General features: G+C 62.0%; 1 protein-coding gene across 1 annotated transcript; it reads left to right on the top strand.

Moving 5' to 3' along the window:
* Positions 1-3,464: 3,464 nt before the first annotated feature.
* HCN2 (hyperpolarization activated cyclic nucleotide gated potassium and sodium channel 2) lies at positions 3,465-24,655 on the top strand. The gene is made up of 8 exons (XM_088018458.1): positions 3,465-4,108; positions 14,312-14,735; positions 15,386-15,547; positions 16,042-16,260; positions 17,766-17,912; positions 21,303-21,543; positions 21,791-21,955; positions 23,952-24,655. The coding sequence occupies exons 1-8, from the start codon at positions 3,465-3,467 to the stop codon at positions 24,653-24,655; spliced, it is 2,706 nt and encodes a 901-aa protein (XP_087874584.1).
* The last annotated feature ends 597 nt before the right edge of the window (positions 24,656-25,252 follow it).

Here is a 25,252-nt window from a genome sequence, read left to right as displayed (position 1 = left end):
CTTCTGGCAAGCAGAGCCTTGGGCACCAGAGGGATGCCGTGGAGCACGCTCTGTGATGTAGCGAGTGAGGCTTGGCCGTAGCAGACCCCCTCATTGGTCCTCCTTCCCGAAGAGACCCTCCCCCCACAGAGAGATGCCCCTCACATGGACACAGTTAGCAGAAATGGGGTCACTCACAAGCAGCTTTGTATACCTTCTTTCAGCACTGAAGTATTCATCCATCTGTCCGTCTCTCTGTAGAGCGCAGCAGTGTGCAGCCCTCCGCCGCTGGGGGTGATCTTGTCAACAGCCTGCTGCAGCCTGCCTCGGTTTCCCCAGAGTGGGATGAAGAAGTCACAGGATTCAGTGAAATCATCTTTGGCGAGTGCTTGGAGGCTCTGGAACCGGCGTCTCGGGATCCCAACCTGCCGGGGGGGGGGGGCAGAGGGGCAGGCCTGGGGTGTCCCTCCGATGAAACAAGGGCACCGTCCTGATGCTGCTTGGAAGTGTCTGCCGGCATCTCTGGGCCCACAGACGGGGCTGCCTCCCTTTCCCTGGGACCCCCCTCCCAGACCTGGAGCCCCTGAGCGCCTCCCCCTTACAGTGAGGGCCTTGGCCAGCAGCAGAAGACAGAGAGGAAACAAAATGGGACAGGCGTGTTGGGGGGGTCACCAGAGTTTGGTCTTCCCACACCGCCCTTGCCCCCACCGGGGACAATGATCTCTGTAAGGGAAGGAAAACCCTGGTGAACCCTAGGTCAGCAGAGTCGGGGACCCCGACCTGGTCGTACAGACAGCGGGAAACCGAGGTGGTAGGCTGCTCTGCCTGTGGGCACTCGCCACTCCGGGCGGGTCACGAGGGCTGGCCCTGCACCGTGATGGCTCCAGACCCAGGCCAGGGGTCCTGCCACCATGGCTGATCAAACATTCTGTGTTTCTGGAGTCTGGCAGTGGGCTCTCTAGCCCTTGAGGCTTGAACGCTGGGACCCGTCACAAGGCCCTGGCCTTGTTTTGTCTTCCGGGTCTATTTTTCACTCCTAGGGTCCCCAGACTCTATGGGCTTCGGGGCTTTCGACCTGGACTTGTCCCGACTAGAGAGGAAGCAGACTCGTGAGTGCTGAGAGCGGCTGTGGAGTGGGGTGGCTGGGAGGTCAGGAAGTGCCCCCCAGGGCCTATTCTGGGGCCCAGGAATGGTGAGGAAGAATGGGGGGCAAACCAGATGGTGGGGAGGGATTGGGGTTTCTTTCCAAAGGCAGTGGGGAGTTGAGAACAGTTTTAGGCAACAGACCATTGTGAACTGACTCAGGGTTTGATACCTGTCGGCACAATGATTGCCATCTCTGAGTGTCCTCACCTTCACCCACCCCCCTGGGACCTTGAGATCCTGTCTTCTCCCACAAGCCAGGCACCAGCCTGCCACAGGGCCTTTGCATGGGCCATACCGCCTGCCAGACACTCTTCCCACAAATACACTCATGACACCAGCTCTCCCTTCCTGCAGGTCTTCCCTCAGACATCACCCCCAGCACCTTTCTCATCCCTTTCCTGACTCTGAGTTGTGTAACACTGACCACCTTCTGATGGACAATAGAATATCTATGAAACATAATCTTTACCATGTTGATTGTCCCTTCCACTCGACTGTCAGCAGGGTACAGGTGGCCTGAATCCCAGCCCCCCAATCAGGTGCTTAGTAAACATTTGTTGAATGAATGCACAGAGTACTCTGCCCCGGGGAAGTGGTGGGAGGGAGTGGGAGAGATGGAGAGGCTGGTGGCCATCTGGCCCAGGGTGGAGCCTGTGGGATGGAGAGGATTCATCAGGACCTGGGAACAGGGTCCCCAAGGCTCAGAGAGGGGCCGGGACCCCCTAGGTGACTCACAGTCCAGACCTGCCTCTCTCACTTCCCAGCGTTGTGGGTCCTCAGGCGGGACCGTGGGTCCGCCGCCTCCCCGCCCTCAGCGGCGAGCCCTAGGGCTCTGGCGGCCTGCCCGGACTGACATGCTCCCGGGGTGAGCATAAAAGATCCCCCTTCAGCTGGAACACACATCTGCCTGGGGCAGGCTGCAGCCTGGCACTGCCGATCTGCTGCCCGCCCAGCTTCTCCCTCACCACCTCAGGACAGAGAGCAGCCCTGCCCGCCCTCCCGTGTGGCGGCAGGTCTGGCTTGGCCCAAGGCATGGCAGAAGTGGCCCCCTGGGAGGCCAGACCTGCTTGGCAGGAGCACGGGAGTCCCCAGGGCTTGAAGCAGCCTGGTGGGGGCTCAAGATGGCCTGGCTCAGTCCATCCCTCAATCACCCATGAGTGCCTGCCGTGTGCAGAGACGACCTCTCTGCTTTCACGGGCCAGACATACTGGCAGGTGCATGCACCCACGGAAAAGTGCTATGAGCGCGAGAGGCTCCCAGGAGGCCAGGACGCTCCTCTCTCCTCTCTGTCTCCATTACCTGCCTCTCAGGACACCTCCCCCCACCCTCTGGTTGAGCTGGGATGGGGACCAGGGGCTAGGGATGGGGTCCTGGGCCTATGCCGCCATGTCACCTAACACCAAATAACCCCCCAAACTGACTCCAGCCCCAGACACAGAGCCTCCGCTGTCTTCCCAGAGCTGGGGGATGAGTGGCCAGCTGGGGCCTGAGCCTTAGAGGCAGAGAAATGGGGGCAATCCGGTGGGACTCCCATGGGGGCATCTGGTGCGAAAGGGTGAGGGAGTCTGGGTCCCCCCGCAATGACCTTGGGAATTTCTCCATTTTAAAGCCCACCAGCCTCGCAGGAGACCACAGCCCCCCACTGAACTTCAGGGCATTATTGGGGGGGGCACCAGTACCATCGGGTGGCTCTTGCTGTTGGCCCGTCTTCCTCACATGCAGGAGGTGGGAAAGAGGGGGTGACTGTGGGACTTGGAGACTGGCCGCATGGACCCCATTTTGCCCCTCCGCACACAACGTATTCCCACCGGTCTTTGTCCCGGGCCTTCAAATTACAAAGCAAGGGCTCTTTTGGCCTTTAAAAACATCCTTTTATTACGGAAATTCTCCAGCCTGTAGAAAGGAGAGGCTGGCACCGGGCGGTCGCACTTTACTGCACCTGTCTGCGCCCCCTGGACCCGTACCGTAGGCGCGAGGAAGTCCCCTGGCTCAGGCGGATCTGGCCCGTGGCTGGGCTCAGTGACCTTGGGCGTGTCCTTCCGCCTCGCGGGCCTCAGTTTCCCTTTCTGGGACGAGGTCTGAGCGGATCTCCAAGGCCTCGGGCCGCGTGACCTTGGGCCGTTCCCGACTCCCCGGCCTCAGTTTCCCCGGCGCGGGGTCTGGGCGCGGCGCGCCGGGAGGGGGCTCAGGCAGAGGCGGGGCCCTCGCCCCGCCCCCGCCCCGCCCCGCCCCCACCGCGGCTCCGCCCCGGCCCCGGCCCCGCCTCCCCCCCCTCCCTCGGGCTCGGGCCGGCGGCGGCGGCGGCGGCTCCGCTCCGCACTGCCCGGCGCCGTCTCGCCATGGACGCGCGCGGGGGCGGCGGGCGGCCCGGGGAGAGCCCGGGCGCGACCCCCGCGCCGGGGCCGCCGCCGCCGCCGCCGCCCGCGCCCCCCCAGCAGCAGCCGCCGCCGCCGCCGCCGCCCGCGCCCCCTCCGGGCCCCGGGCCCGTGGCCCCCCAGCAGCCGCCCCGGGCCGAGGCGGCGCCCCCGGAGGCGACGGACGAGGGCCGTCCGCGGGCCCGGCTCCGCAGCCGCGACAGCTCGTGCGGCCGCCCGGGCACCCCGGGCGCCGCAAGCATCGCCAAGGGCAGCCCGAACGGCGAGTGCGGGCGCGGCGAGCCGCAGTGCAGCCCCGCGGGGCCTGAGGGCCCGGCGCGGGGGGCCAAGGTGTCGTTCTCGTGCCGCGGAGCGGCCGCGGGGCCCGCGCCCACCTCGGGCGCGGGGCCGGGGCCGGCGGACGAGGCTGGCAGCGAGGAGGCGGGCCCGGCGGGGGAGCCGCGCGGCAGCCAGGCCAGCTTCATGCAGCGCCAGTTCGGCGCGCTCCTGCAGCCGGGCGTCAACAAGTTCTCGCTGCGGATGTTCGGCAGCCAGAAGGCTGTGGAGCGCGAGCAGGAGCGCGTCAAGTCGGCGGGGGCCTGGATCATCCACCCGTACAGCGACTTCAGGTACAGCCACCGGGAGGGGCCGGCCGGCGCGGAGGGGACACCGCGAGCGAACGCGCGCGGGGGCCGTCCTTGGCGCACCTCAGGGAGGGCGGGGCTGCGCGCCCCGTGGGTGACCTCGGGGCCCCTCGGTGACCTCGGGCGCGTCCGGGACCCGCCCGGTAATGGCCTGGGCGCGCGAGGCTCCGCCCTTGGAGGGGCACTTGGGAAGCGCGCGCAGGCTCCTGCCGTGACCCCCGCGCGCCCCCTCCCACGCACCCTGACATCTCCCTCCCTGCGGGATGCGCGCGCGTCACGGCCGCGGGACCAGGGTCTGAGCGCGGAGGGGCGGAGAGGACGAATAGAGGGGAACGTGGGCGCCGGAGAGGCGGCAGAGCGGAAGGAAGGAGGAAGGAAGGGCGCCCGGGAAGGACGTGTCCGGGAGAAGCTGGCTGAGAAAGGGTTAAGGGAACAAGGCCCTCTCCTACCGTGGCCACCTGCGCACCACACCTCGGGGAGGCGCGTTCAGGGTCCCCGGGCCTGGGTACTGCGCGAGGACAGGGCGCTGAGCGTGTGGGGTCCCCAGGCTGCCTTTCTGAGCCGCAGCAGCCGGAGCCACTGGGTGGCGTGCCCCTGTGTCAGTGGGTGTGTAGACGTTGATATGGATTAAGGCGGTTAATGCATGGAAAGGCTCAGAGCAAGGCCCAGCGCAGGGTCACGGCCGAGTGTGTTTGTGGTTCTTGTTCCTGGGCGCGTGCCCTGTGGCCTGCAATTGTGAATCGTGCGTATCACTGCAGGCTGTGTGTGTGTGATCAGGAGCATGTGACTGCAGGGGGCGTGGGCCCTTGGGCCATGGGCCGAGTGATCTGGGGGGCAGGCGGGTCGCAAGGAGTGTGTCTGCGTGGTTGGTGTGCTGGGGAGAGATGGGGTGCGTGTGCATGGGGTAGGTGTACATCGGTGGACAGTCAGTACGAGCTGAGCTGTGTGCACAGTGTGTGTGTGTGTGTGTGTGTGTGTGTGTGTCTGTGAAGTTATGTATCCGTGAAGGAGGTGGTCAGTCGGGCTACAGAGGGTCTACACAGGGCCCGCCCAGCCTAGCTCTCAGGGCAGGCGCGGTTTCAGCACCACGGACAGCGCCAGAGGCTCTCCGGGGTGCTCTTGCTCAGGGATCTCCAGAGCTCGGAAAGGGGGGCTGTGGGATTCTCCCTTGTCTTGGCCCTTCTGCAGCTCCCGTGCTCGATGTCTCGGGAAACTGAGGCCCCAGGGGCACACAAGTCAGGGACAGACTGGGATTCCAACTCCTTACCCTTCAGACCTTTCCTGGAAGGTGAAGACAGCCTTGACCCGTGGCTTGAGTTCTCTGGGAGAGGCCAGGGGAGAGGGGACCTGGGGGGGGGTTCCAAATGGGGTGCATCTGGATGGTCCTGACCTGCACAGGGGCGCACCATTCCCTTGTAGGTGGTCCGGGCTGGGAGAGCTTGGGTCACTGTCTCAACTCATGTCCATGTGACCTGGCCAGCTGGCTGGGAAACGACATCAGGGACACAATGGGCAGGGGAAGGTGGCTGCAGAACGTAGCCATTGCCCTGGGTCTTCTCCAGCACATCTGCCTGCAGTGACTCCCCCTCCCACCCCTCCCGCAGTGGGTGGCCCTGGGACACTTTTCAGTCTGGGGTGAGGGTGTGCCAGGGAGGAGCTGGGCTTCCTGATCCCTGTGCCATTCTGAGCACAGTCACCTGTGAGAATCTGGGCAGGCCACATGGTCTGAGCTGAGCAGATAAATTGTAAGATAGGGTTGAACAAGCAGGGTGGTGGCGAGTGTGTCCTGTAGGAGCTAGGGGAGACCCTGTCAAATTGAGAGCTTAAGGTATTTCCAAGCTGGGATGCAGCGGACCCTCCACAGCCCCCCGTGTGCCCCTTCTAGGCCCTTCTGATTCAGTGCCCCAAGCTCCCTGAGTCCTGCTGGGCCAGGTGCTGTGGGAGCACCTTACTGGTATTGATTCAGTCCTCATGTTTGCTGTGACGTGAGTGCTGCCGCTCTTCACAGAAGGAGCACAGAGAGGAAAAACCACTTGCCCAACGCCACAGAGCTAGTCAGGGCCAAACTGGGGGCCCCGTGTCCGTGCTTTCGACGGCCAGGCGGCCCAACCTCTGGCCCGGGCCAGGAAGACATGGGAGGAAGAAGGCATTCTGGGGATTGTTGGAGATATTGGGGCAGCCGAGGGTGGGCTGTGGATCTTCACTCTGTTTCTATGTGTGTGTGAGTTTTTAGAAACTACTCACGGAGCAGTGGGGAGGGGCCTTTCTGGGCCTACTTCTCCACCCTAACCCCTTTTAAATCTGACCTGACTGTGCAGATGCCACGCCCTCTGGTGCCCATAGCCACACACTGTACAGGATTGGAAAGAGAAAGAGGTCCCCGGGGCACCTGGGTGGCTCAGTCGTTAAGCATCTGCCTTCGGCTCAGGTCATGGTCCCAGGGTCCTGGGATCGAGCCCCGCATCGGGCTCCCTGCTCCGCGGGAAGCCTGCTTCTCCCTCTCCCGCTCCCCCTGCTTGTGTTCCCTCTCTCGCTGGGTCTCTCTCTGTCAAAAAAAAAAAAAAAAAAGAGGTGCCCCCCCGGCCCCCAGTTTCTCTGCACAAGGCCGCGGTGTCTCCACCTGCTTGAGCACCGGCTCTGTTCCTGTGCAGGCTGGCCCAGCACACACCTGGCACTGACAACCGGACGATTAATGTCTGGTGAACTGGACCCACCCTGCTGCGCCTCCTTGTGCCCAGGCCACATGGGGCTTCCAGAGGCGAGGGGCGTCTGCAGGGGCCTCGAGGAGGGGAGGCTCTTCACAAGTGGGAATGGGTGGGGAGGGTGTCCCGGGTAAAGGCCTGAAGGCAGGAGCCTGCTGTGTTCCCGGGCCAGGCCCCAGTGGTGGAGGGTATTTGGGGCCATCTGCTGCCAGCCCCTGTGACTGGGCTTGAGTCCCCTCTGGGCCTCCCTGCCTTGGTTTCCCCAAACGTGAGAGGTGGTGGCGTGAGCAAAAGGGGGTGTCTGACTTTCTCTGCCGCCCGGCCCCTCTCCCAGCTTCCCTGGAGTCACCAGCCTTTGCACGCACTGCCCGCTTGCCCTCACATGCCCTCCCCCCCAGTTCTGACCCTTGGTCTCCCAGCTCACCCCTCTCCTCCCCTGGGCCCTCTTCCCCTCCCCCTCACATGTGTGGGCCCTGCCAGTCGTGTCACAAGCGGCCTTTTCCACTCCACTCAGCATGGCCTGCTTGCCTCTCAGCCCCTGCCGTGGGCACGAGGGCCCGTCGAGGCCGCTGTCCCTTCCTGGGGTCTGGAGCGTTTGTGGACTCGCTGAGGGGCACGCACGGGTCCCGAGCAGAGGCTGGTGGGTTGGTGACTCTCACCCCCGGGCCGCTTTGGACCGGCCCAATCCCTTCTGAGGCTGTCTCTTCACTCGGGAAACCGGGCCTGTGGGTAGCGCTGGTGCCGGCACTGAGAAGGCCGCGGAGATGCTCCAGCTGCTTCCACAGCGGGAGCTGGTGGAGGACCAAGTTCAAGGGACAGAGAGAGTGGTCCAGCTGCGGAAGCCTTGATGTTCCTTCTGGGCACCCTGTAGTCCGCGCCCGAGTCGGGAAGGGCGCCAGAACCAGAAGTCGAGGAGGGGAGCGGCCACGGGGCCTGCGTGGAGGCCCACAGCCACAGCCAGCACCTCAGCGAGTGCCCAGGGCCTTGGCAGGGCATTCTGCCCCTCCCCTCCAAAACAGTAAGAAACGAAATGCAGTTAATTCCTGCTCCCTTCCCCTGGACCAGCACTGATCTAGAGGCCAAGAGTCCTCGTCGCCCCAGACAGAATTTGGGTGAGTGGCTTTGAACCCGTGCCCAAGTCTGTAAGTGCCTCTGAGGTCTGACTTGAGTCCCTCCTGCTGCTGTTGATTTTCAGTTCAATATTCCCCGACTGTCTACCGATGGGAGCCTGGTGTGAGCGGAAAGAGATGAGTGGGTCCCTTTCCTGCCCCTCGGAGGCGTTTAGACAAAGCCAGGACCAGTGGACGCTGACCTGTGTCTGTGTCACATCCCCTGGGACCCTGGATCCCCAGGGAGACTGGGATGGTGGGGGGGCCGGCTTGAAGAAACTGATGGGGCTGGAGGCCCCTGTCTCCCACCCCAGATGGCCCGGCAGATCTGCGGCAGATCAGTGTGGTGTGCTTTCTGCAAATCCCTGCATTAGCTCATGGAAATAAATCCTGCATTATCTGGGGTGTGGTGGGGACAGTGGCAGGATGAGGCTTTCCCTGGCTCCAGACCCAGCACGGAGGCTCGTGGGGTGGGTTAAGGACAGGGGACAAATCCATTTCCCCAGGGCCCACCTGGTAGGAGGAAGGAAGCTCCATGGTCCATGGGAAGGAACCAGCCGTGGCTGAGGTCCCCCTCCTCTCTGTAGGGGCTTCCCGACAGAATTTGGAATTTCTGGTCCCTGCTTTAAAAACTTCATGTCTTTGGGCGCCTGGGTGGCTCAGATGGTTAAGCGTCTGCCTTTGGCTCAGGTCATGATCCCAGGGTCCTGGGATCGAGCCCCACATTGGGCTCCCTGCTCCACGGGAAGCCTGCTTCCCCCTCTCCCTCTGCCACTCCCCCTGCTTGTGCTCTCTCTCTCTCTCTCTCTGTGTCAAATAAAAAAAAAAATCTTAAAACAAAAACAAAAACAAAACAAAACTTCATGTCTTCAAGCCCCTGGCCTCAACATCATGGGGCCTTCACAGGACCAGGGGTCTGCTTAGGGTTGGGGGGGCACACCCTGCCTCGTTTCCCCCATCAAGAAGCCTATGCCAAATCCAGCCAGCACAGGCCACCCCTTCTCCCTCCTGGACGCTGCCTTCTGCCCCCTTCCTGACCTTCCCACTGCCAGCACCAGCTTCCCAAGATACACAGTTGTCCATCTTTCTGTCTCACTTAAAGCCTCCCAAGGCCCCACAGAGCCTGGCTCCCGCCCTCACCCATCTCCTCTCACCCCTGCTCTAGCACCAGGCCACCGGGCCGGCCGTGAGAGGGGACATCCCACTGCAGCCACAAGACCTTTGCACTTGCTGCTTCCTCCACCTGGGGCGCAGGGTCCCCTGAACTCTGCCAAACAGCGACTTCTCCATCATCTGCCCAAGTACCACACCCTCTGAGAAGCCCTCCCCACCCACTCTGGCTAAGGAGTGACCCTCTGGAGCATCCCATTCACTTATCTGTTTCTGTGGAATGCCCGTCTCCCCTATTCCGGGCTGGGGTGCCAGGGGAGAGCTGGGTCTGTGTGGTCACCAGGTGTCCTGGTGCCTGGCGTACTCCCTGCCCCCCACAGCCCGCCCTGTCTCGGGCTCACCCCCGAGGGCCCCCTTTCTTAATCCCCAACACTCGACTTGGATGTGTGACTCTTCATCGGAGGGCTCAGACTCTAATCCTCCATCCCCTGCTCGCCCTTAATCACAGACCTCGGCCCTAATCCCCTCAGATTTGCCCGATCTGTAATTCCTGGAGCTGGGATCCTGCGGGGTGGGGAGGGGTGGGGAGAGGGTGCCTTTGCTCGCCAGCCCCCATCTGACCCTGCCCCCCCTTGGTGCTGGTGGAGGCCGCTCGTCAGCCATTGGAAGGGGCCCTGATCTCTGGCCTGGAGAAGTCTGGGCACCTGGCTTCTCTCACTCAGCTCTCACCGTGCCTTGGTTTCTCCATCTGAGCTGAGAGAAAGGAAGGACAACGGGTCCAGCAAGAACCGGGCCTGGGGCGGTGGCAGTGCCGGGACCCCCACTGAAGGCCCGTGCCCACGCAGGTGTGTGGGGGTGCGCCTGGGACAGGGCTCTGGGACCCTCTCCCAGCTGCAGGCCCAGGCTGGGGTCCCAGCCGTGGAGCCCTGCGCTCCCTGGGAGACTCTCTTGTCCCAGCGGCGTCTCTCCGGGCTGAGCCTGCCTTCCTCTGTGAACAAGGCCGCTGCCCTCCCGGGGCCGCACTGGAGACACAACGGTAGGGGCCTGGGTGTCCCCACAGAAGCGAGGGCCCCAATGAGGCCTCAGTTATTTGTCAGGGAAGATTTTAAAATACGGGATTGAGTTATAGTCATTGAGGGCCCCGGGTGGCTGAAAGCTGACTGTGCACCAGGGGCCTGCTGGCTGCCCAGTGGGGCCCCTGTGGTCCCTGCGCCCCAGTCATGCCTGGATGGCCCAACGAGGGAAGGGTCTGGGCAGACGAGGCACTGAGGCTCAGAGGAGAGAGATTAGTCCCAGGCCGTGCAGCGCAGGAGCAAGGTCAGGGTAGGGGTCGGGGTCTGGCCGGCGGGGGGGTCCTTTGCCCCGTCCTCAGGTTTCCCTTGGTAGGTGTGTGCGGGGTCCCTCTTCTTCCTCCTGCTCTCTTCCGGGGGGACCGGAGGGCTGCAGTGGACAAGGGCCAGGACTCTGGGCCCATGTGGGGGCCTCCTGGTTGGAGCAGGTGGGTCACCCTAGTGATGGCCCAGGGGTTGGGCCATTCTGCCCCAGAGCTGCCTCAGAGCCCCTTCCCAGCCCCCTGACTCTGCTCCAACCCCTCATAAACCCAGAGGACACCAGCCAGCCTGGGAGAACGGGCTGCTCCAAGCGGCAGGGCCAGTGGTCATTCCCCAGGGACCAGGGGCTCTAGATGGGGCTCCAGCCTTCAGGAGGGTTAACCCTAACCCTAACCCTAAACAGGCAGGCAGAGGACGGTGCTGGGAGCGGCAGGCTGGGGTCTCCACTCTTTGCCCCCACTCCCTGGCAGGGTCACCTCACTGGTCTGTCAGTGCGGAAGTGTGATGCCTGCCCCTACCCCCACCCAAGAATAGGGGCGGGGGGCGCCTGGGTGGCTCAGCTGGTTGAGCATCTGCCTTCGGCTCAGGTCATGATCCCGGGGTCCTGGGATCGAGCCCCGCGTCGGGCTCCCTGCTCAGCGGGGAGTCTGCTTCTCCCTCTGACCTTCCTCTCTCTCATGCTCTCTACCATTCTCTCTCTCTCTCAATAAATAAATTTTAAAAATCTTAAAAAAATAAAATAAAATAAAATAAATCAAGGGAGAGAATGTCTGTGAAGGAGGCCCTCACACTCCAGCCATTTAGATTGTTTCTAGGCTCTCCCTGGTAGTTTCTAGTCTCCCCTACCCCATGGTTTCTAGGCCCTCTCGTGGTTTCTAGGCCCCCTGGCCTTCTCAGTTACTCTTTCCTGCTTCCTTTGTCCCAGGGCCTGTGCCCCGAAGTTGGGGAGGAGGGCAGGTCTCAGTTCACAGAGGGTGTGGGGTGGGATTAGAAGCTCGGCCACAGTGGAAGTGCTGGGGCAGCAGGCAGGTGGGGCCCCTCAATCCCGGATCCCACGCCTTGGCTAGATTCAGGCAAAGGAAGGGAACTGAACTTTGAGCAGTTATTGGGTTTTGCCCTTGATCCCCGCCCCCAGATCATGTGCATCCTTTCGTTCCCTCGAGGTCTTCCCCTGCATCCCCAGGCTCTCCCATCCCAGCCCGGGTCCTCACATCCACTCAGAGAGGGCCCCCCCCACCAGATGCGGGTGGGCCAGGTCCCTGGAGAGCCCTCAAAGGCTGCCACCCCCAGCTCCTCCCTGATGGGGGGGAGAGTGGGGGTCCCGGGGCCGTGGGACCTGCCCATGGTGACACCTGCCCGTAGGCAGAGAACTGGGTGTCAACCCAGGTCTGGCTGTTTCCACCAAGGTGTCAGACGTTGGGTGCCTTCCAGCATTTGGCTCTCGAAGACTGAGCTACTGTGAACATCTTGGTACAAATTGGTTTTTAATTTTTTTCTCTTCCTCTTGGACAGTTTCCTTGGGATCACTTCCCCGAAGTGGAATGCCTGGGTCACCCTGCACGCATGGTGTTAATAGCTCCTCTCTTGCAGTGCTGTCCAGAAAGGAGCCTGCTTCCAGTGGCTCCCAGAACAGGGAGCTCGCTGTGGCCCACCCAGCCAGGGCTGGATCTCATGGCTTCTCATTTATTTGTGCTCATTTGGGCGAATCCCCCACCCCTGGGAACCTTGGTCTCCTCCTCTATCCATCCAGGAGGAGGAGCCAGGGAGTGGCAGCTTTTGAGGGTCCTCAGGGGCCCTGTCCTGCCCATGTGTGATCGAGCCTTCTCTAAATGCACGTCGGGCCCCCAGCCATGATGGGGGGGCACCGGGCCCACGGGAGAGCCCTGCACACACCTGCCTGGGGCTGAGGTGGCTGGGGTGGGGGTTGCTCCCCACAGTGTTAAGTAAGGGCAAAATAAAATAAATGACTTTGTTCAGAATTCGAGACCCTCCTTTGCCTGAATCTAGACAGGGTGTGTGGGCTCAGACCCCGGATCTGGGGCATGTGCGCATCCCTGAGACACCCCCCCACCCCGTGGTTTCAGAGTTTTCCTTGTCTTGTTTTTTTTTTTATAGTGTCGATATATATAAAACATAGAGGTTGGCATTTAGTCATTTACAAAGGTATAACTGAATGGCATTAAGTGCATTCACAATGTTGTGCAACCATCACCACCATCCATGTCCGGAACTCTCTCACCCTCCCAAACAAAATCTCTCCCTCCCCCACCTTCTCCCCTTCCCTGCTCCCCAGCCCCCGGCCCCCGCGAGCCCCCTTCCCGTCCGCGGATGAGCCTGTTCCGGACGTGTCGCCCACGTGGACGCACACCCCGTGTGGCCTCCGGTGTCTGGTTCCCTCCCTGAGCGTCGTGGGCTCAGGGTCCGTCCCCGGGGCAGTGCGTGTGGGCGCCTCGCTCCTGTCCGTGGCCGAGGGACGCTTCCGTGTGTGGGGGGCCGTGTGTATCCACTGAAGCTTCCACCTTTGGCTGTTGTGAGTTGTGATCCTGTGAACATGTTGTGTGGTTATCTGAGTTCTTGGGGTTCACACGTGGGGTGGATTTGCTGGGTCAGACAGTAATTCTGTTTACATTTTTAAAAAGATTTTATTTATTTATTTGAAAGAGAGAGAGAGCATGAGTGGCGGGAGGGGCAGAGGGAGAAGCAGGCTCTCCACCAAGCAGGGAGCTGGTCTCGGGGCTCGATCCCTGGGACCCCGGGATCATGACCCAAGCTGAAAGCAGATGCTTCACTGACTGAGCCACCCAGGCGCCCCTCTGTTTACATTTTTGAGGAACCAACAGAACAGTTTTCTTTTTTTTTTTTTTTAAGATTTTATTTACTTATTTGACAGAGACACAGCGAGGGAGGGAACACAAGCAGGGGGAGCGGGAGAGGGAGAAGCAGGGAGCCCGATGCGGGGCTCGATCCCAGGACCCCGGGATCATGACCTGAGCCGAAGGCAGACGCTTAACGACTGAGCCACCCAGGCGCCCAGGACAGTTTCCCTTCAGAGAAGCTTTGATTTGCGTGTTCTCGATGGCTCCGTGCTGGGCATCTGTCCGTGTGGGGCACCCATAGGTCCCCATGCTTTATTCAGAGCACCTGCCCAGCCACTGACTGATGCCCCTTGCATGGACAGGCCTTTCTCTGAGAGCACTTCCCAGGTGGAGTTTGGGATTGACCCCAGGGACTTGTATCTGCCTTGGGTGTATTTGGGAGTGGGATCAACCAGTCTTCACGTTTTCAGGTGAATCTGTCACGTTAAATGTCCTGCCCCTCAGCTCCTCGGGCAGCCCTGCAGCTCCTGGGGGGCCTTGGCCTCTTCCTCACTGCCTCCCACCCCCAAGGGTCCCCCTTCTCTGTGCTCACGCAGGGGCGCAGATGCTCCAGACAGAGCTGGGGTACTCCAGACCCTGCCTGCCCCGCGCCCCCAGCCCCTACCCCCCCCCCCGCTCCCAGTCACACCAGCTGCCCCTCGTCCTCACTTTTCTCCCCTCCCCTTCCTCATCCAGAGTATTTTTTTTGGCGCTAACCCCTTGTCTCACATATTGGACCTTTTCGGTCGTGGGAAACATGTAGCCAGTTTTGGGGCCATCTCTTGGGCTCTGCCACGTCTCCTGCTTCTTCCAGGAGAGAAGGTGGGAGCTGGGCCAGCAGGAGGGAGCCGGGCTGGGAGAGCCCAGCGGGCAGTGGGGTGCTGTCTGGGGGTGGGAGGGCTTCCTGGAGGTGGGGCACACACTAACTGTGACTCAAGGCCAAAGTCTTGGTTTTGTTGGAGGAGGCGAGGTCCGGGCTGGATTCTTGAAGGTGCAGGTGTGAGGTGGCGACGGCTAGCCTGGCAGAGGGCTGGGCGTGGGCAACGGCCTGGAGGCGTGACAGCCCACGCCTCGCCCCCAGGTTCTATTGGGACTTCACCATGTTGCTGTTCATGGTGGGAAACCTCATCATCATACCTGTGGGCATCACCTTCTTCAAGGACGAGACCACGGCCCCGTGGATCGTGTTCAACGTGGTCTCAGACACGTTCTTCCTCATGGACCTGGTGCTGAACTTCCGCACGGGCATCGTGATTGAGGACAACACGGAGATCATCCTGGACCCCGAGAAGATCAAGAAGAAGTACCTGCGCACGTGGTTCGTGGTGGACTTCGTGTCCTCCATCCCCGTGGACTACATCTTCCTCATCGTGGAGAAGGGCATCGACTCCGAGGTTTACAAGACGGCGCGCGCGCTGCGCATCGTGCGCTTCACCAAGATCCTTAGCCTCCTGCGGCTGCTGCGCCTGTCGCGCCTCATCCGCTACATCCACCAGTGGGAGGAGGTGCGCGCGCGCGAGGTCGCGGGGCGGGGCGGAGGGCGCCAAGTGTGGGCAGGTGCGCCCGCCAGGGGGGGTCTTGGGGGCGCTGCGAGGGCCAGGGGCAGAGCCCCGCGGGGCGGGAGAGACAGGCGCGGAGTCCGTGGGGGGGCGGGGTCCGCGGGGCGGGTCACGTGACGCATTCGCGCCCCTTCCCTTCATTGTGCCCTGTAAGAGGAGGAACCACAGCCCCCTCGGCTCCCAGGAGCGACATCACAGCCCCTCTCCCCGAAGTCGGGACCCGCTCAGCACTGAGAGTCACCCGACTCCTGCCACCCATGTCCTCCAGCCCGTGCCCGGCGATGTCGCCCCCCCCACCCCCCACGTTGTCAAGGCTGCCCAAGTCTCCTAGGGCGGAGGCGGGTGGGGTCGGGGCCTGGGGAAGAGGCGGCGGGCCTGGGAGAGGGGAGCGGGCGGCCGACCCGGGCCACGCTCTCGTCTACGGCATTTTGCTAACCTCAAGGGCAGCGGGGGCGGCTGGGGCGCGCGGTGAGGCGGGGGCGCCTGCGGCAGCTTTTGGGGCCGTGGGTCTCTCCTGGGCGCTCCGCCCTCCTCCTGCCCCTGCACCGGAGAAGCGGCGGCTGGAGGGGACCCTCACGCCCCGCCCCGCCCCGCAGATCTTCCACATGACCTACGACCTGGCGAGCGCGGTCATGCGCATCTGCAACCTCATCAGCATGATGCTGCTGCTGTGTCATTGGGACGGGTGTCTGCAGTTCCTGGTGCCCATGCTGCAGGACTTCCCGCGCAACTGCTGGGTCTCCATCAACGGCATGGTGGTGAGCAGGAGGGTGCGCGGCCCGGCGGGGACACCGAGGCCCGGGAGTGCGCGGTCCCTGCAGACCCCATTCAGCGCCCGCTGGGGGTGCTCCCGCGACTTGGAGCCTTTCGGACTCTGGCCGTGGAGAGGGAGGTCCTTGGCCGCAGGAACGTGACAACCACACCTCCTGTCACCCAGAGATAATGTCATCTGCTTACAGTGTTCTGATTGATTCCGTGTTTTATTTCCATACATTTATTTAAGAGGCAGCTTTATTGTGTCCTAAAAAGAGAAAACAGTGTCATGGGCCATTAGAAATCAGAACCACAGAGGCAGGACCCAAGCACCTGTTGATTCCTGGCTGAGACGCTGCCTGTTAGCAGGAGCAAGTCTGGGGGGCCAGACTCAGGCCTAGAAGTTCAGCACGTCTGGGGGGATGGGTCTGGGGTCAAGGGACTCCCTGGGGGCCGTGAGCCCCCTCCCACCCGCTCCCCCCCCCCCATGGCCTTGCAGAACCACTCGTGGAGCGAGCTCTACTCCTTCGCACTCTTCAAGGCCATGAGCCATATGCTGTGCATCGGGTACGGGCGGCAGGCCCCGGAGAGCATGACGGACATCTGGCTGACGATGCTGAGCATGATCGTGGGTGCCACTTGCTACGCCATGTTCATTGGCCACGCCACTGCCCTCATCCAGTCTCTGGACTCCTCACGGCGCCAGTACCAGGAGAAGGTCTGAGGGGGAAGGCACGCTCTGGAGGTCTGGGGGGTTCACTCCGCCGTCCCCCAGCTTCCTGCGCTGTGCTTAGGACAGGGGCCAGCAGGGAGTGTGGGGGCTGAGGACCCTAGAGAGGTCTGTGGCTGTGATTAGCAGGAGCAGGTCCCCAAGATGGCGAGGGAGGGAGGAAAGTTGAGCCTGGAGGGAGAGCGGAGGGACGGGTGGACGGGGGCACAAGCTGAGCAGAAGGTGAGAGTCAGGGGGTGCAAACAGAGCAAAGCCAGTCCGTGGGGCATCAGAGAGCTCCATGGGGGCTGGGGACGCTGGAGTGGGGCTGTCTAGGGGGCAGGGCTCACCTCGGGGTCTCTGGGCCAGCTTGGGAGGGGCTAGGGCAGGAAAGCACGGGAAGAGTCTAAAAGTCCTGGGGTCGCTCGAGGACATGCCCAGGGGCTGGGCCCACAGAGGAGGCCTCTGGGGGAGCAAGGAGGTCTGGCCCCTCGGACCTGGCCTCTGGGTGGGGACAGCCTCCACAGGGCTAGTCCTAGGGCTGGGAGGCCGGGAAGGCCAAGGGGGCAGTGGCCCCAGGTGCTGGCCCTCCTGGACAGCGCCCCATCTGTCCTGCACTGCTACCTAGTGGCCGGTCCTGGCTGGGCCACCCCCACTGCCGTCGCCCCCAGCAGTGCCAGCCGGGTCAGTCGGGTCAGCTGGGCCTGGTGCCAGGCACCCCGGCTGTCCGGAAGCCACGGTCCTCACACCCAGACATGAGCTGGTGCTGCCACCCACCCCGCATCACGGGTTCCGCTGAGCTCAGGGCAGCTGTGTCCGGGCGGAGCAGGGGCGGAAACGGGGCTGGGGCACCCTTGGGAGCACCATCCTGGGGACAGCAGGGCCTGGCACCCCCGCTGGTGCCCACATCCCTGCTCTGCTCAGGAGGGGCTGAGCCGGTAGTTTCTGGAAAGATCATTGGGGAGGGGAGCCTCTGGGGTGTGGCCCAGGATCTTGGGGGCCCTCGGGGGTCTAGTCCAACCAACTGTAAGGGCCTAGAGTCAAGCTGTCCACCCAGTTTTAAGGGGTAGGGCTGCCAGATAAAATTCAGGACACAGGGAATAACTCTTCTCAGGATAAGCTTGTCCCAGACATTGCACGGGACATCTGTAACTATTTTTGCTGTTTATTTAAAATTCAGATTTAAGGAGGTCCCTTGTGTCTGTTGTCATTGTTGTCAAAGCTGGCAGCCCAGCCTGGGCTGAAGCAGGGTCCCCGGAGCCAGCAGCTGCTGACCCGGCCCCCCACCCCCTCCCCGTTGTGCAGTCCAAGCAGGTGGAACGGGGTCCCCGGAGCCGGCAGCCGCTGACCCGGGCCCCCCCGCCCCGTTGTGCAGCCCGAGCAGGTGGAGCGGGGTCCCCGCAGCCGGCAGCCGCTGACCCGGGCCCCCCGCCCCGTTGTGCAGCCCGAGCAGGTGGAGCGGGGTCCCCGCAGCCGGCAGTCGCTGACCCGGGGCCCCCCACTCCGTTGTGCAGTACAAGCAGGTGGAGCAGTACATGTCCTTCCACAAGCTGCCCGCCGACTTCCGTCAGAAGATCCATGACTACTATGAGCACCGTTACCAGGGCAAGATGTTTGACGAGGACAGCATCCTGGGGGAGCTCAACGGGCCGCTGCGGGAGGTGAGGCCTCCCTCATTCAGGACTCTCCCGACCACCAGGCTCCCCGTCCCGGAGATGAGGGGCTGGCCAAGCTGCAGCGTCGGCTGGATGCGTCCACATGCTCTCTCCCTCGGGAGGCTTCCTGTGCTGCACCCCCGCGACCTCCCAAGGGTCCCCGCGACAACCTCTGCCAGATTCCACTTAGCCCATCTGGGGTCCTTTGCTAGACAGAGGGGACACAGGGGAGAGGCAGACCAGAGCAGATGAGCCCAGGGTGGTCGTCAGCCTTGGCTGAGTACGAGGACCTTGTGTGGCTTCTGGCAAGGTGCCCGGGGCAGCTGTAATCAGTTCCCACCAGCGGGGGGGCTTACAACAACGGAGATTGATTCTGTCCCACTCTGGAGCCTAGAAATCCCAGACCCAGGTGTCGTGGGGCCACACGCCTTCCGGAGGCTCCAGGACAGGGTCCTTCTTGCCTCTCCCAGCTCCTGGTGGCCCTCGGCATGTGGCTACGCCCCCATCGCTGCCTCTGCGATCACATGGCCTCCTCCCCTGTATGCCTGTGTCCCTCCTCCTAGAAGGACACCTGTCACTGGCTTCAGGGCCACTACTCCAGTACAACCTCGTGTTAACTAATTACACCTGCAAGACCCTATTTCCAAGTAAGGTCCTGTTCACAGGTACCAGGAGTCAGGACTTGAACGTATGTTTTTTGGGGGGCACAACTGAGCCCACAACGCTCACCAGGCAGTTGCCGGGTGCCCACTATGAGCCCTGCCCTGTGCCATCAGGGAGGCGGGGCTGAGGGACCATCACAGTGACCACGAGCATGCAGGAGCAGCTCTGGGAAGGATGGGGGAGGTGGGGAGGTGACGTCTGAGCGAGGCCGGGCGAGCCTGCAGGGGTCCCAGGTGGTGGGCACAGCCAGGGCCAAGGCCCTGAGGAGGGAAAGATGACGCACGCCCTGAGGACCAGGAGGAAGGTGAGGAGGGCCAGGGGGACGGGGCCTGGGCACTGCCACAGGGTCGGTGCAGACTGGGATTTCTTCTGAGGGTGGGGACCACTGCCTCCCAGGAGGAAGGCGCTGTGCTTAACCTCACTGAAAGTGTTTAATTGTACTGGAGCATTCATTCATTCGTAGAGAGATACCCCCATAGACCATAAAAGGCATACAATCCGGTGGTGTGTGGAGGTTTTTAAAACTTTATTTATTTATTTATTTATTTTAAGTCATCTCTGCACCCATGTGGGGCTCGAACTCACGACCCTGAGATCAAGAGCTGCACGCTCCACAGGCTGAGCTTGGGGGGGGAGCGCCCCGTGGTCCAGGAGCTTTTAGCCGTTACCACTGTCCAAGCACACAGCACTCCTGGCCCCCAGGACACCCGTAGCCGCTAGCCACCACTCCTCGATCCCCTTCCCCAGCCCCTTGCAAGCCATATTTGGTAATTATTTAAGCATTTACACAATTCCAAGGTCAAATTTACAAAAACACATATATTCAGAAAATTTCTGACCTCTATTCTGTCCCTCTACCTGATTTCCTCCTGCTCTGTCTTCCATGTCCTTTTTTAACGCAAAGCAAGGGCATGCCCGCCTCTCTCAACTCCCCTCGCTGGACCTTCCTGCTGCAGGGTCCTCCAGGCGGCAAGGCCCCAGGGCTGCTGGCCCCCAGGGTCCCTGATCTCCGTGGGTGGCAGTGCATGGCATGTGCCTTTGCGGGTTTGCTCGTGCATTTGGGATAGGGCTGAGGGGTGAGGGTAGGGTCCAGTCCCTCTGAGAGTGGGCGCCATGTGGTGCACCCAGCGGCGCTGCGAGGGACACCCACCCCAGATGCACAGGTGAGAGGTGCATCTGGGGCAGCCATGTGGGATTTCCATGCTCCATTAGTGCTTGCTATATACAGTAGGTGCAAAATGTGTGTTCGCTGTGTGGAGTGGGATATAGTGTTCCATATCTACTTTCTGCACACAGCAGGTGCTCCATCTGCTTTCTCCACATAGTAGATACTCAGTACCTGATTTCTGTACAGGGTAGGTGTTCAATACCTACTCTCTGTATACAGCAGGCACTCAGTACATATGTGCTATACATAATAGACCCCAATACCTGCTTGCTGTAGACAGCAGGGCACGGTACATGCTTGCTGTGCACACCCAGATTTGGGGGTTCACCCACACTTCCTTGTAGTGCTTGTATGGTTGGGCTTTTCCACGTAGGTCCCTTTGGGGTTATCCTGGAGTATCATGTGGGGGAGGGATTCAGGTTCATCTTCTGCTCTGGGGCTGAAATGTCTGGTTTTGCCTCGCAACTTGTGGGGCCACCTCCAGCTTGCCCCATTGTGCTTGGGCGGATCTCCAGACTTCCTTCCACTCGATCCCGTCTGCTCCTTGTGCCAAAGCCACACGGAGCGGCGGAGGCTGAACGGCAGGTCTCAGTGTGTTGGAGGGCTCATCCCACCTTCCTGCTCTTCTTTTTCACTAGCAGGCTTTCCTGCTATTTTTGCTCATTTGTTCTAACTTGCCTAGTGTCGGCAGTTCCAAAGCGAACCTGATGGTATTTCTGTTGGGATCCTGGCACACGTGTACATGAATGGAGAGAATGGACGTCTCTCGTCTTTACGGCGGTGAGGCGCTCTGCCTAACCATGTAGCAGGTTCCGGCATCCCGCCGTGCCTTTCGGGGTGTCTCCACGCTCCCCTCAGACAGATCTGGACGTCTCTTAAGCTCAAGCCCTGCTGTCTTACTTAGCTCTGTGTGCTGGTGTAAATGGGGTCCCCTCATCCACTGTGTCCTCTTCGCAGGGGTTGTTGATTTTCAAGGTTCAGCTCCCCCGTTTATCGAAATGTATCTTTTTACTGAAGAGTGCGCACTGGATAGGTGAGCATGAGGCCCTCAGTAACCAACGCTCAGATGGAACGTGGAACGTTCCCACCCTCACCCTGACCTCTGCCACCACTGAGTCCTTTACTGTTTCTTGGGTTTGTACGCTGATTTTTTGTTTTATGGCGAGCGATTCTGACTGACTTCTCTGATTGTTGTAGTTTCCCATGGATTCTTTGGGGTTTCTCAGGTCATCATACTAAAAAAGATAGTAAAGAGATTTAGCGTCACTTTTCCCTTCCCAGTTCTTGTGCTTCTGGTGGCTTTTTCCTGCCTAATTGCACTGGCCAGCGTTGCTAACAGAGTTAACTCACAGGGAATCAGTGCACATCTTTTCTTGCTCCTGCCTTTGGCGGTAAAAGCTCCAGGGCCTGCCCAGTAAGTAAGACACCAGCTTTCAGGCTCCAGTGTTGAGCTGCTTTGGTAGATGAAGAAACTGAGGGTCTGAGGGAGGAGACGGCCCCAAAGGGAGGGCAAGATGGAAAGAAGGACTTGTGCCCTGTGTCATCCCTGCTTCCCACCCCTGCAGGAGATTGTCAACTTCAACTGCCGGAAGCTGGTGGCCTCGATGCCACTGTTTGCCAATGCAGACCCCAACTTTGTCACAGCCATGCTGACCAAACTCAAATTCGAGGTCTTCCAGCCAGGTGACTACATCATCCGCGAGGGCACCATCGGCAAGAAGATGTATTTCATCCAGCACGGTGTGGTCAGCGTGCTCACCAAGGGCAACAAGGAGATGAAGCTGTCCGATGGCTCCTATTTCGGGGGTGAGCGTCTGTGGGGACCCAGGGCTGGGGACAGAGCTGGACCCTTCCCAGGGGTGGAGGGGAAGGCGGGGAACCTGCAGGGGTGCTGGCGTGGGTGTCTGGGGGGAAGGGTCACACTGGCAGAGGTGAGGAGGCTGGGCTGCGCTCATAGCAGGTGGGAGGGCCCTGGGGATGGATGGGGCAGGTGGGTGCTGCCCAGCGGCCGAGGACCTGACGGGCTGAGGCTGCCACCCTCGGCCACACGCAGAGATCTGCCTGCTGACACGGGGCCGGCGCACGGCCAGCGTGCGCGCGGACACCTACTGCCGCTTGTACTCCCTGAGCGTGGACCACTTCAACGAGGTGCTGGAGGAGTACCCCATGATGCGGCGGGCCTTCGAAACCGTCGCCATCGATCGCCTAGACCGCATCGGTGAGTAGGCCGGTCTCCGGGGCATCCGCCTGCGATGAGGGGGCGTGGCCTGGCTGACCCTCCAGGTGCCTTTTAGTCCCCAGTCAGATTCTCCGACCTACTTTGTCCTGTGGCCAAACGTGGCCCTGGTTTCCCAAGGAAGAGCCGGTGTGGGGTGTTTCCATTTGTGCAGAACTTCTGCTCACTTGGCAAATGTTTGTTGAGCACCTACAGTGTGCCAGGAGGCGTGGTTGGCAGACCAAGAGGCCGTCTTGGAGGCCACCCTCAGACTCATGTCACAGAGGAGGGGCTGTGGGGGTGTCACGGCTTCCTTGTGATGCTGAGTGGAGGCCAGGATGAGTAGCTGTTGCCAGGTAGAAAGGGACAAGGCATGTTCTGGGAGTGGACACAGAGATCTGGAGAAGCTGGGAGGAGGGAGGTGGGGGAGGCAGGCAGGGACCAGGCACACAGGACTTACTAGCTGTGGATGCAGGAGTTTGGACTGTAAATCAGGAGCAATAGGGAGCCATGGATGGTTCTAGGCAGGGGAGGACCTGATAGGACTGGCATTGTACGAGGGCAGGTAAGTTACAGGAAGGAGACAGAGGCCTGTCCTTGGGCAAAGTGGCCTCTGGTGCAGGGAGAGGCCAAGGGCAATTTCAGAAACCGTTGAGAGGTGGAGCCCTCACGACCTGCTGATGACTCGATGTATGGGTCAGGCAGATGGCGGCTCTTGGTGCTATTTGTGGGAATAAAAACTGGAAGAGGAGGACCGGGGGGCGGGGGTGCAGAGGTGTCAGGGGAGAGACTTCTCAGTATACAGGAAGTGTTCGTTTGGTCCATGTTCACATACAGGAGGCACTCAACAATTTGCTGTATACAGTAGGTGCTCAACATATTTGCAAGTGGCAGGTGCTTAGATATGTTTGCGACATACAAAAGGTTCTCAACATATGCTTGCTGTATCTTTGGAGGGCACGAGGCTGAGCACCGGCAAGTGCTCTCAGTGTGCTCGGTGCACACCGCAGGTACTCAGTACACGACTGTGCACAGGAGGGACAACGCATGCTTGCCGCAGAGTGACACCTGCTTTGTGTGCACAGCAGGCACTTCATGTGCTTGCTGTATACTACGGGCGCACTATACGCTTCCTGTATACAAGAAGTGGTCCATGCATGCTGGCAGTATACAGTAGGTGCTCTGTGTGCTTAGTACACACGAGTACTGGGTTATGCTTGTCGTATACAGCAGGAACTTGATGCCCGCTTGCTGTATATATATGGCAGCAGGTCATGCCTGCCTACTGCATACAGTAGGTGCTCAGTTCTGCTTGCCATACGTAGCAGACCGTCGGTGGTATCTGTTTGCTGTAGGCAGGAGGGGCTCCGTGCACACTCCCTGTATACAGGGGGTGCATACGTGGATGCGGCCGTTGCTTGATCCATGTGCTAGCGCCAAGAACAAGTGCCCCACACCTGCTGGCTCTCCACGGGCGCGCTCTCCACGTGCTTGCTGTATACAGCAGGTGCTTAATTTCCACTGTATAGAGAAGGTGCTCCGTGCATGTTTATGATCTACAACAGGTGTGTGTCTGATACCAGCAGGTTCGTGGCACTGCCTGTGGCATGCAGGATGCACACTCTGCGCACACTGGCCCTACAGTTAGGTAACCTACAGGTTACCTGCTTGCTGTATCCAGCAGGCACTCAGTACACGCAGTGGTATGTGCACTGGATGTGTAGAGTGGATGCCCAGTACCTGCTAGCTGTATGCAGGAGGTGCCCCATGTATGCTTGCAGCATATACAAAAGTTCTTAAGGTACACAGCAAGCGCTCGATAACATGCTCTGTACATGGCACACGCCTCCCTGCTGGCTGCACGTAGGTGGGGCTCCCACGCACACGCGCCGTGCACCGCGGGCGCCGCTACCCTTCGCCGCGCGCAGCCAGCCGCACGTCGCCGGCCCGCGGTCGCCCCGGGCGCGCGCCCGCGCTGACGCCCCTGCCCCGCCCCCAGGCAAGAAGAACTCGATCCTGCTGCACAAAGTGCAGCACGACCTCAACTCGGGCGTGTTCAACAACCAGGAGAACGCCATCATCCAGGAGATCGTCAAGTACGACCGCGAGATGGTGCAGCAGGCAGAGCTGGGCCAGCGCGTGGGCCTCTTCCCACCGCCGCCGCCGCCGCAGGTCACCTCGGCCATCGCCACGCTGCAGCAAGCTGTGGCCATGAGCTTCTGCCCGCAGGTGGCGCGCCCGCTCGTGGGGCCGCTGGCGCTCGGCTCGCCGCGCCTCGTGCGCCGCCCGCCCCCGGGGCCCGCGCCCGCGCCCTCCACCGCCGCCTCGCCGGGGCCCGCGCCCTCCGCCGCCAGCCCCCCGGGCGCGCCCGCCAGCCCCCGGGCGCCGCGGACCTCGCCCTACGGCGGCGCGCCCGGCTCCCCCGCCGCACCCCGCGCCGGACCCGCGCTGCCCGCGCGCCGTCTGAGCCGCGCCTCGCGCCCGCTGTCGGCCTCGCAGCCCTCGCTGCCCCACGGCGCGCCCGGCCCGGGCCCCGCGGCCTCGGCGCGCCCAGCCAGCAGCTCCACGCCGCGCTTGGGGCCCGCGCCCGCCGCCCGGGCCGCAGCGCCCAGCCCGGACCGCAGGGACTCGGCTTCGCCCGGCGTCGCCGGCGGCCTCGACCCGCTGGACTCCGCGCGCTCGCGCCTCTCGTCCAACTTGTGACCTTCGCCACGCCGCCCCGCGGGCCCGGGCGGGCCGGGGGCGGGGCCGTCATCCACACCAAAGCCATGCCATTGCGCGCTGCCCCGGCCGCTGGCCGCCCGCCCCAGAAGCCATAGAGGAGTCCTAGGTAGTTGTAGTCGGACAGGCGGGCCGGGGCGGCGGGGCAGTCCCCTCCGAGCCCCCGCCGTGCCCCTCATCGCCCTGCGCCCACCCACATCGTCCTTGCCCCCCCGGCGGCGGCCTCGCCTCCGTGCGTGTGTGCGAGCGAGGGGGCTCCCTTCACCTCGGTGCCTCAGTTCCCCCAACTGTGAAACGGGGACGGGGACGGCCCCGTGGCCGAAAGGAGATGGCTGTGGAGTCCTGCCCGCCCCCACCCTCGCAGGTGGCCCGTCCGATGAGGATTCTGTTTTTTTAAGTGCAATACTCGGCCCGCCGGCTTCCTGCTGCCCCCATCGCACTCACGCAATAACCGGCCTGGCCCCCGTCCACGCGCGTCCCGTGGTGACCTCCCCGGAGCGGGCACACCCAGCCCCCTCCAGCGCCTGGCGCCCAGGGGCTGGCAGTCCCGGCTGCGCCGGGGCGCGGGGGGTGAGGCCG

Source organism: Eumetopias jubatus, unplaced genomic scaffold (assembly GCF_037043125.1).
Source record: "Eumetopias jubatus isolate StellerSeaLion01/CBP00866 unplaced genomic scaffold, mEumJub1_p1.0 scaffold_1, whole genome shotgun sequence".
NCBI lineage: Eukaryota > Metazoa > Chordata > Mammalia > Carnivora > Otariidae > Eumetopias > Eumetopias jubatus.
The sequence above is the reverse complement of the archived record's forward strand: the minus strand, read 5'-3'. Positions and strand labels throughout refer to the sequence as shown.

What these genes read in the sequence shown, in the direction of transcription:
- HCN2 (XM_088018458.1), top strand. Translation starts at nt 3,465, where the DNA reads ATGGACGCGCGCGGGGGCGGCGGGCGGCCCGGGGAGAGCCCGGGCGCG. An exon ending in CACCCGTACAGCGACTTCAG is followed by an intron (nt 4,109 to 14,311) that starts GTACAGCCACCG and finishes CCTCGCCCCCAG; the next exon opens with GTTCTATTGGGACTTCACCA. An exon ending in CGATCGCCTAGACCGCATCG is followed by an intron (nt 21,956 to 23,951) that starts GTGAGTAGGCCG and finishes CCCCGCCCCCAG; the next exon opens with GCAAGAAGAACTCGATCCTG.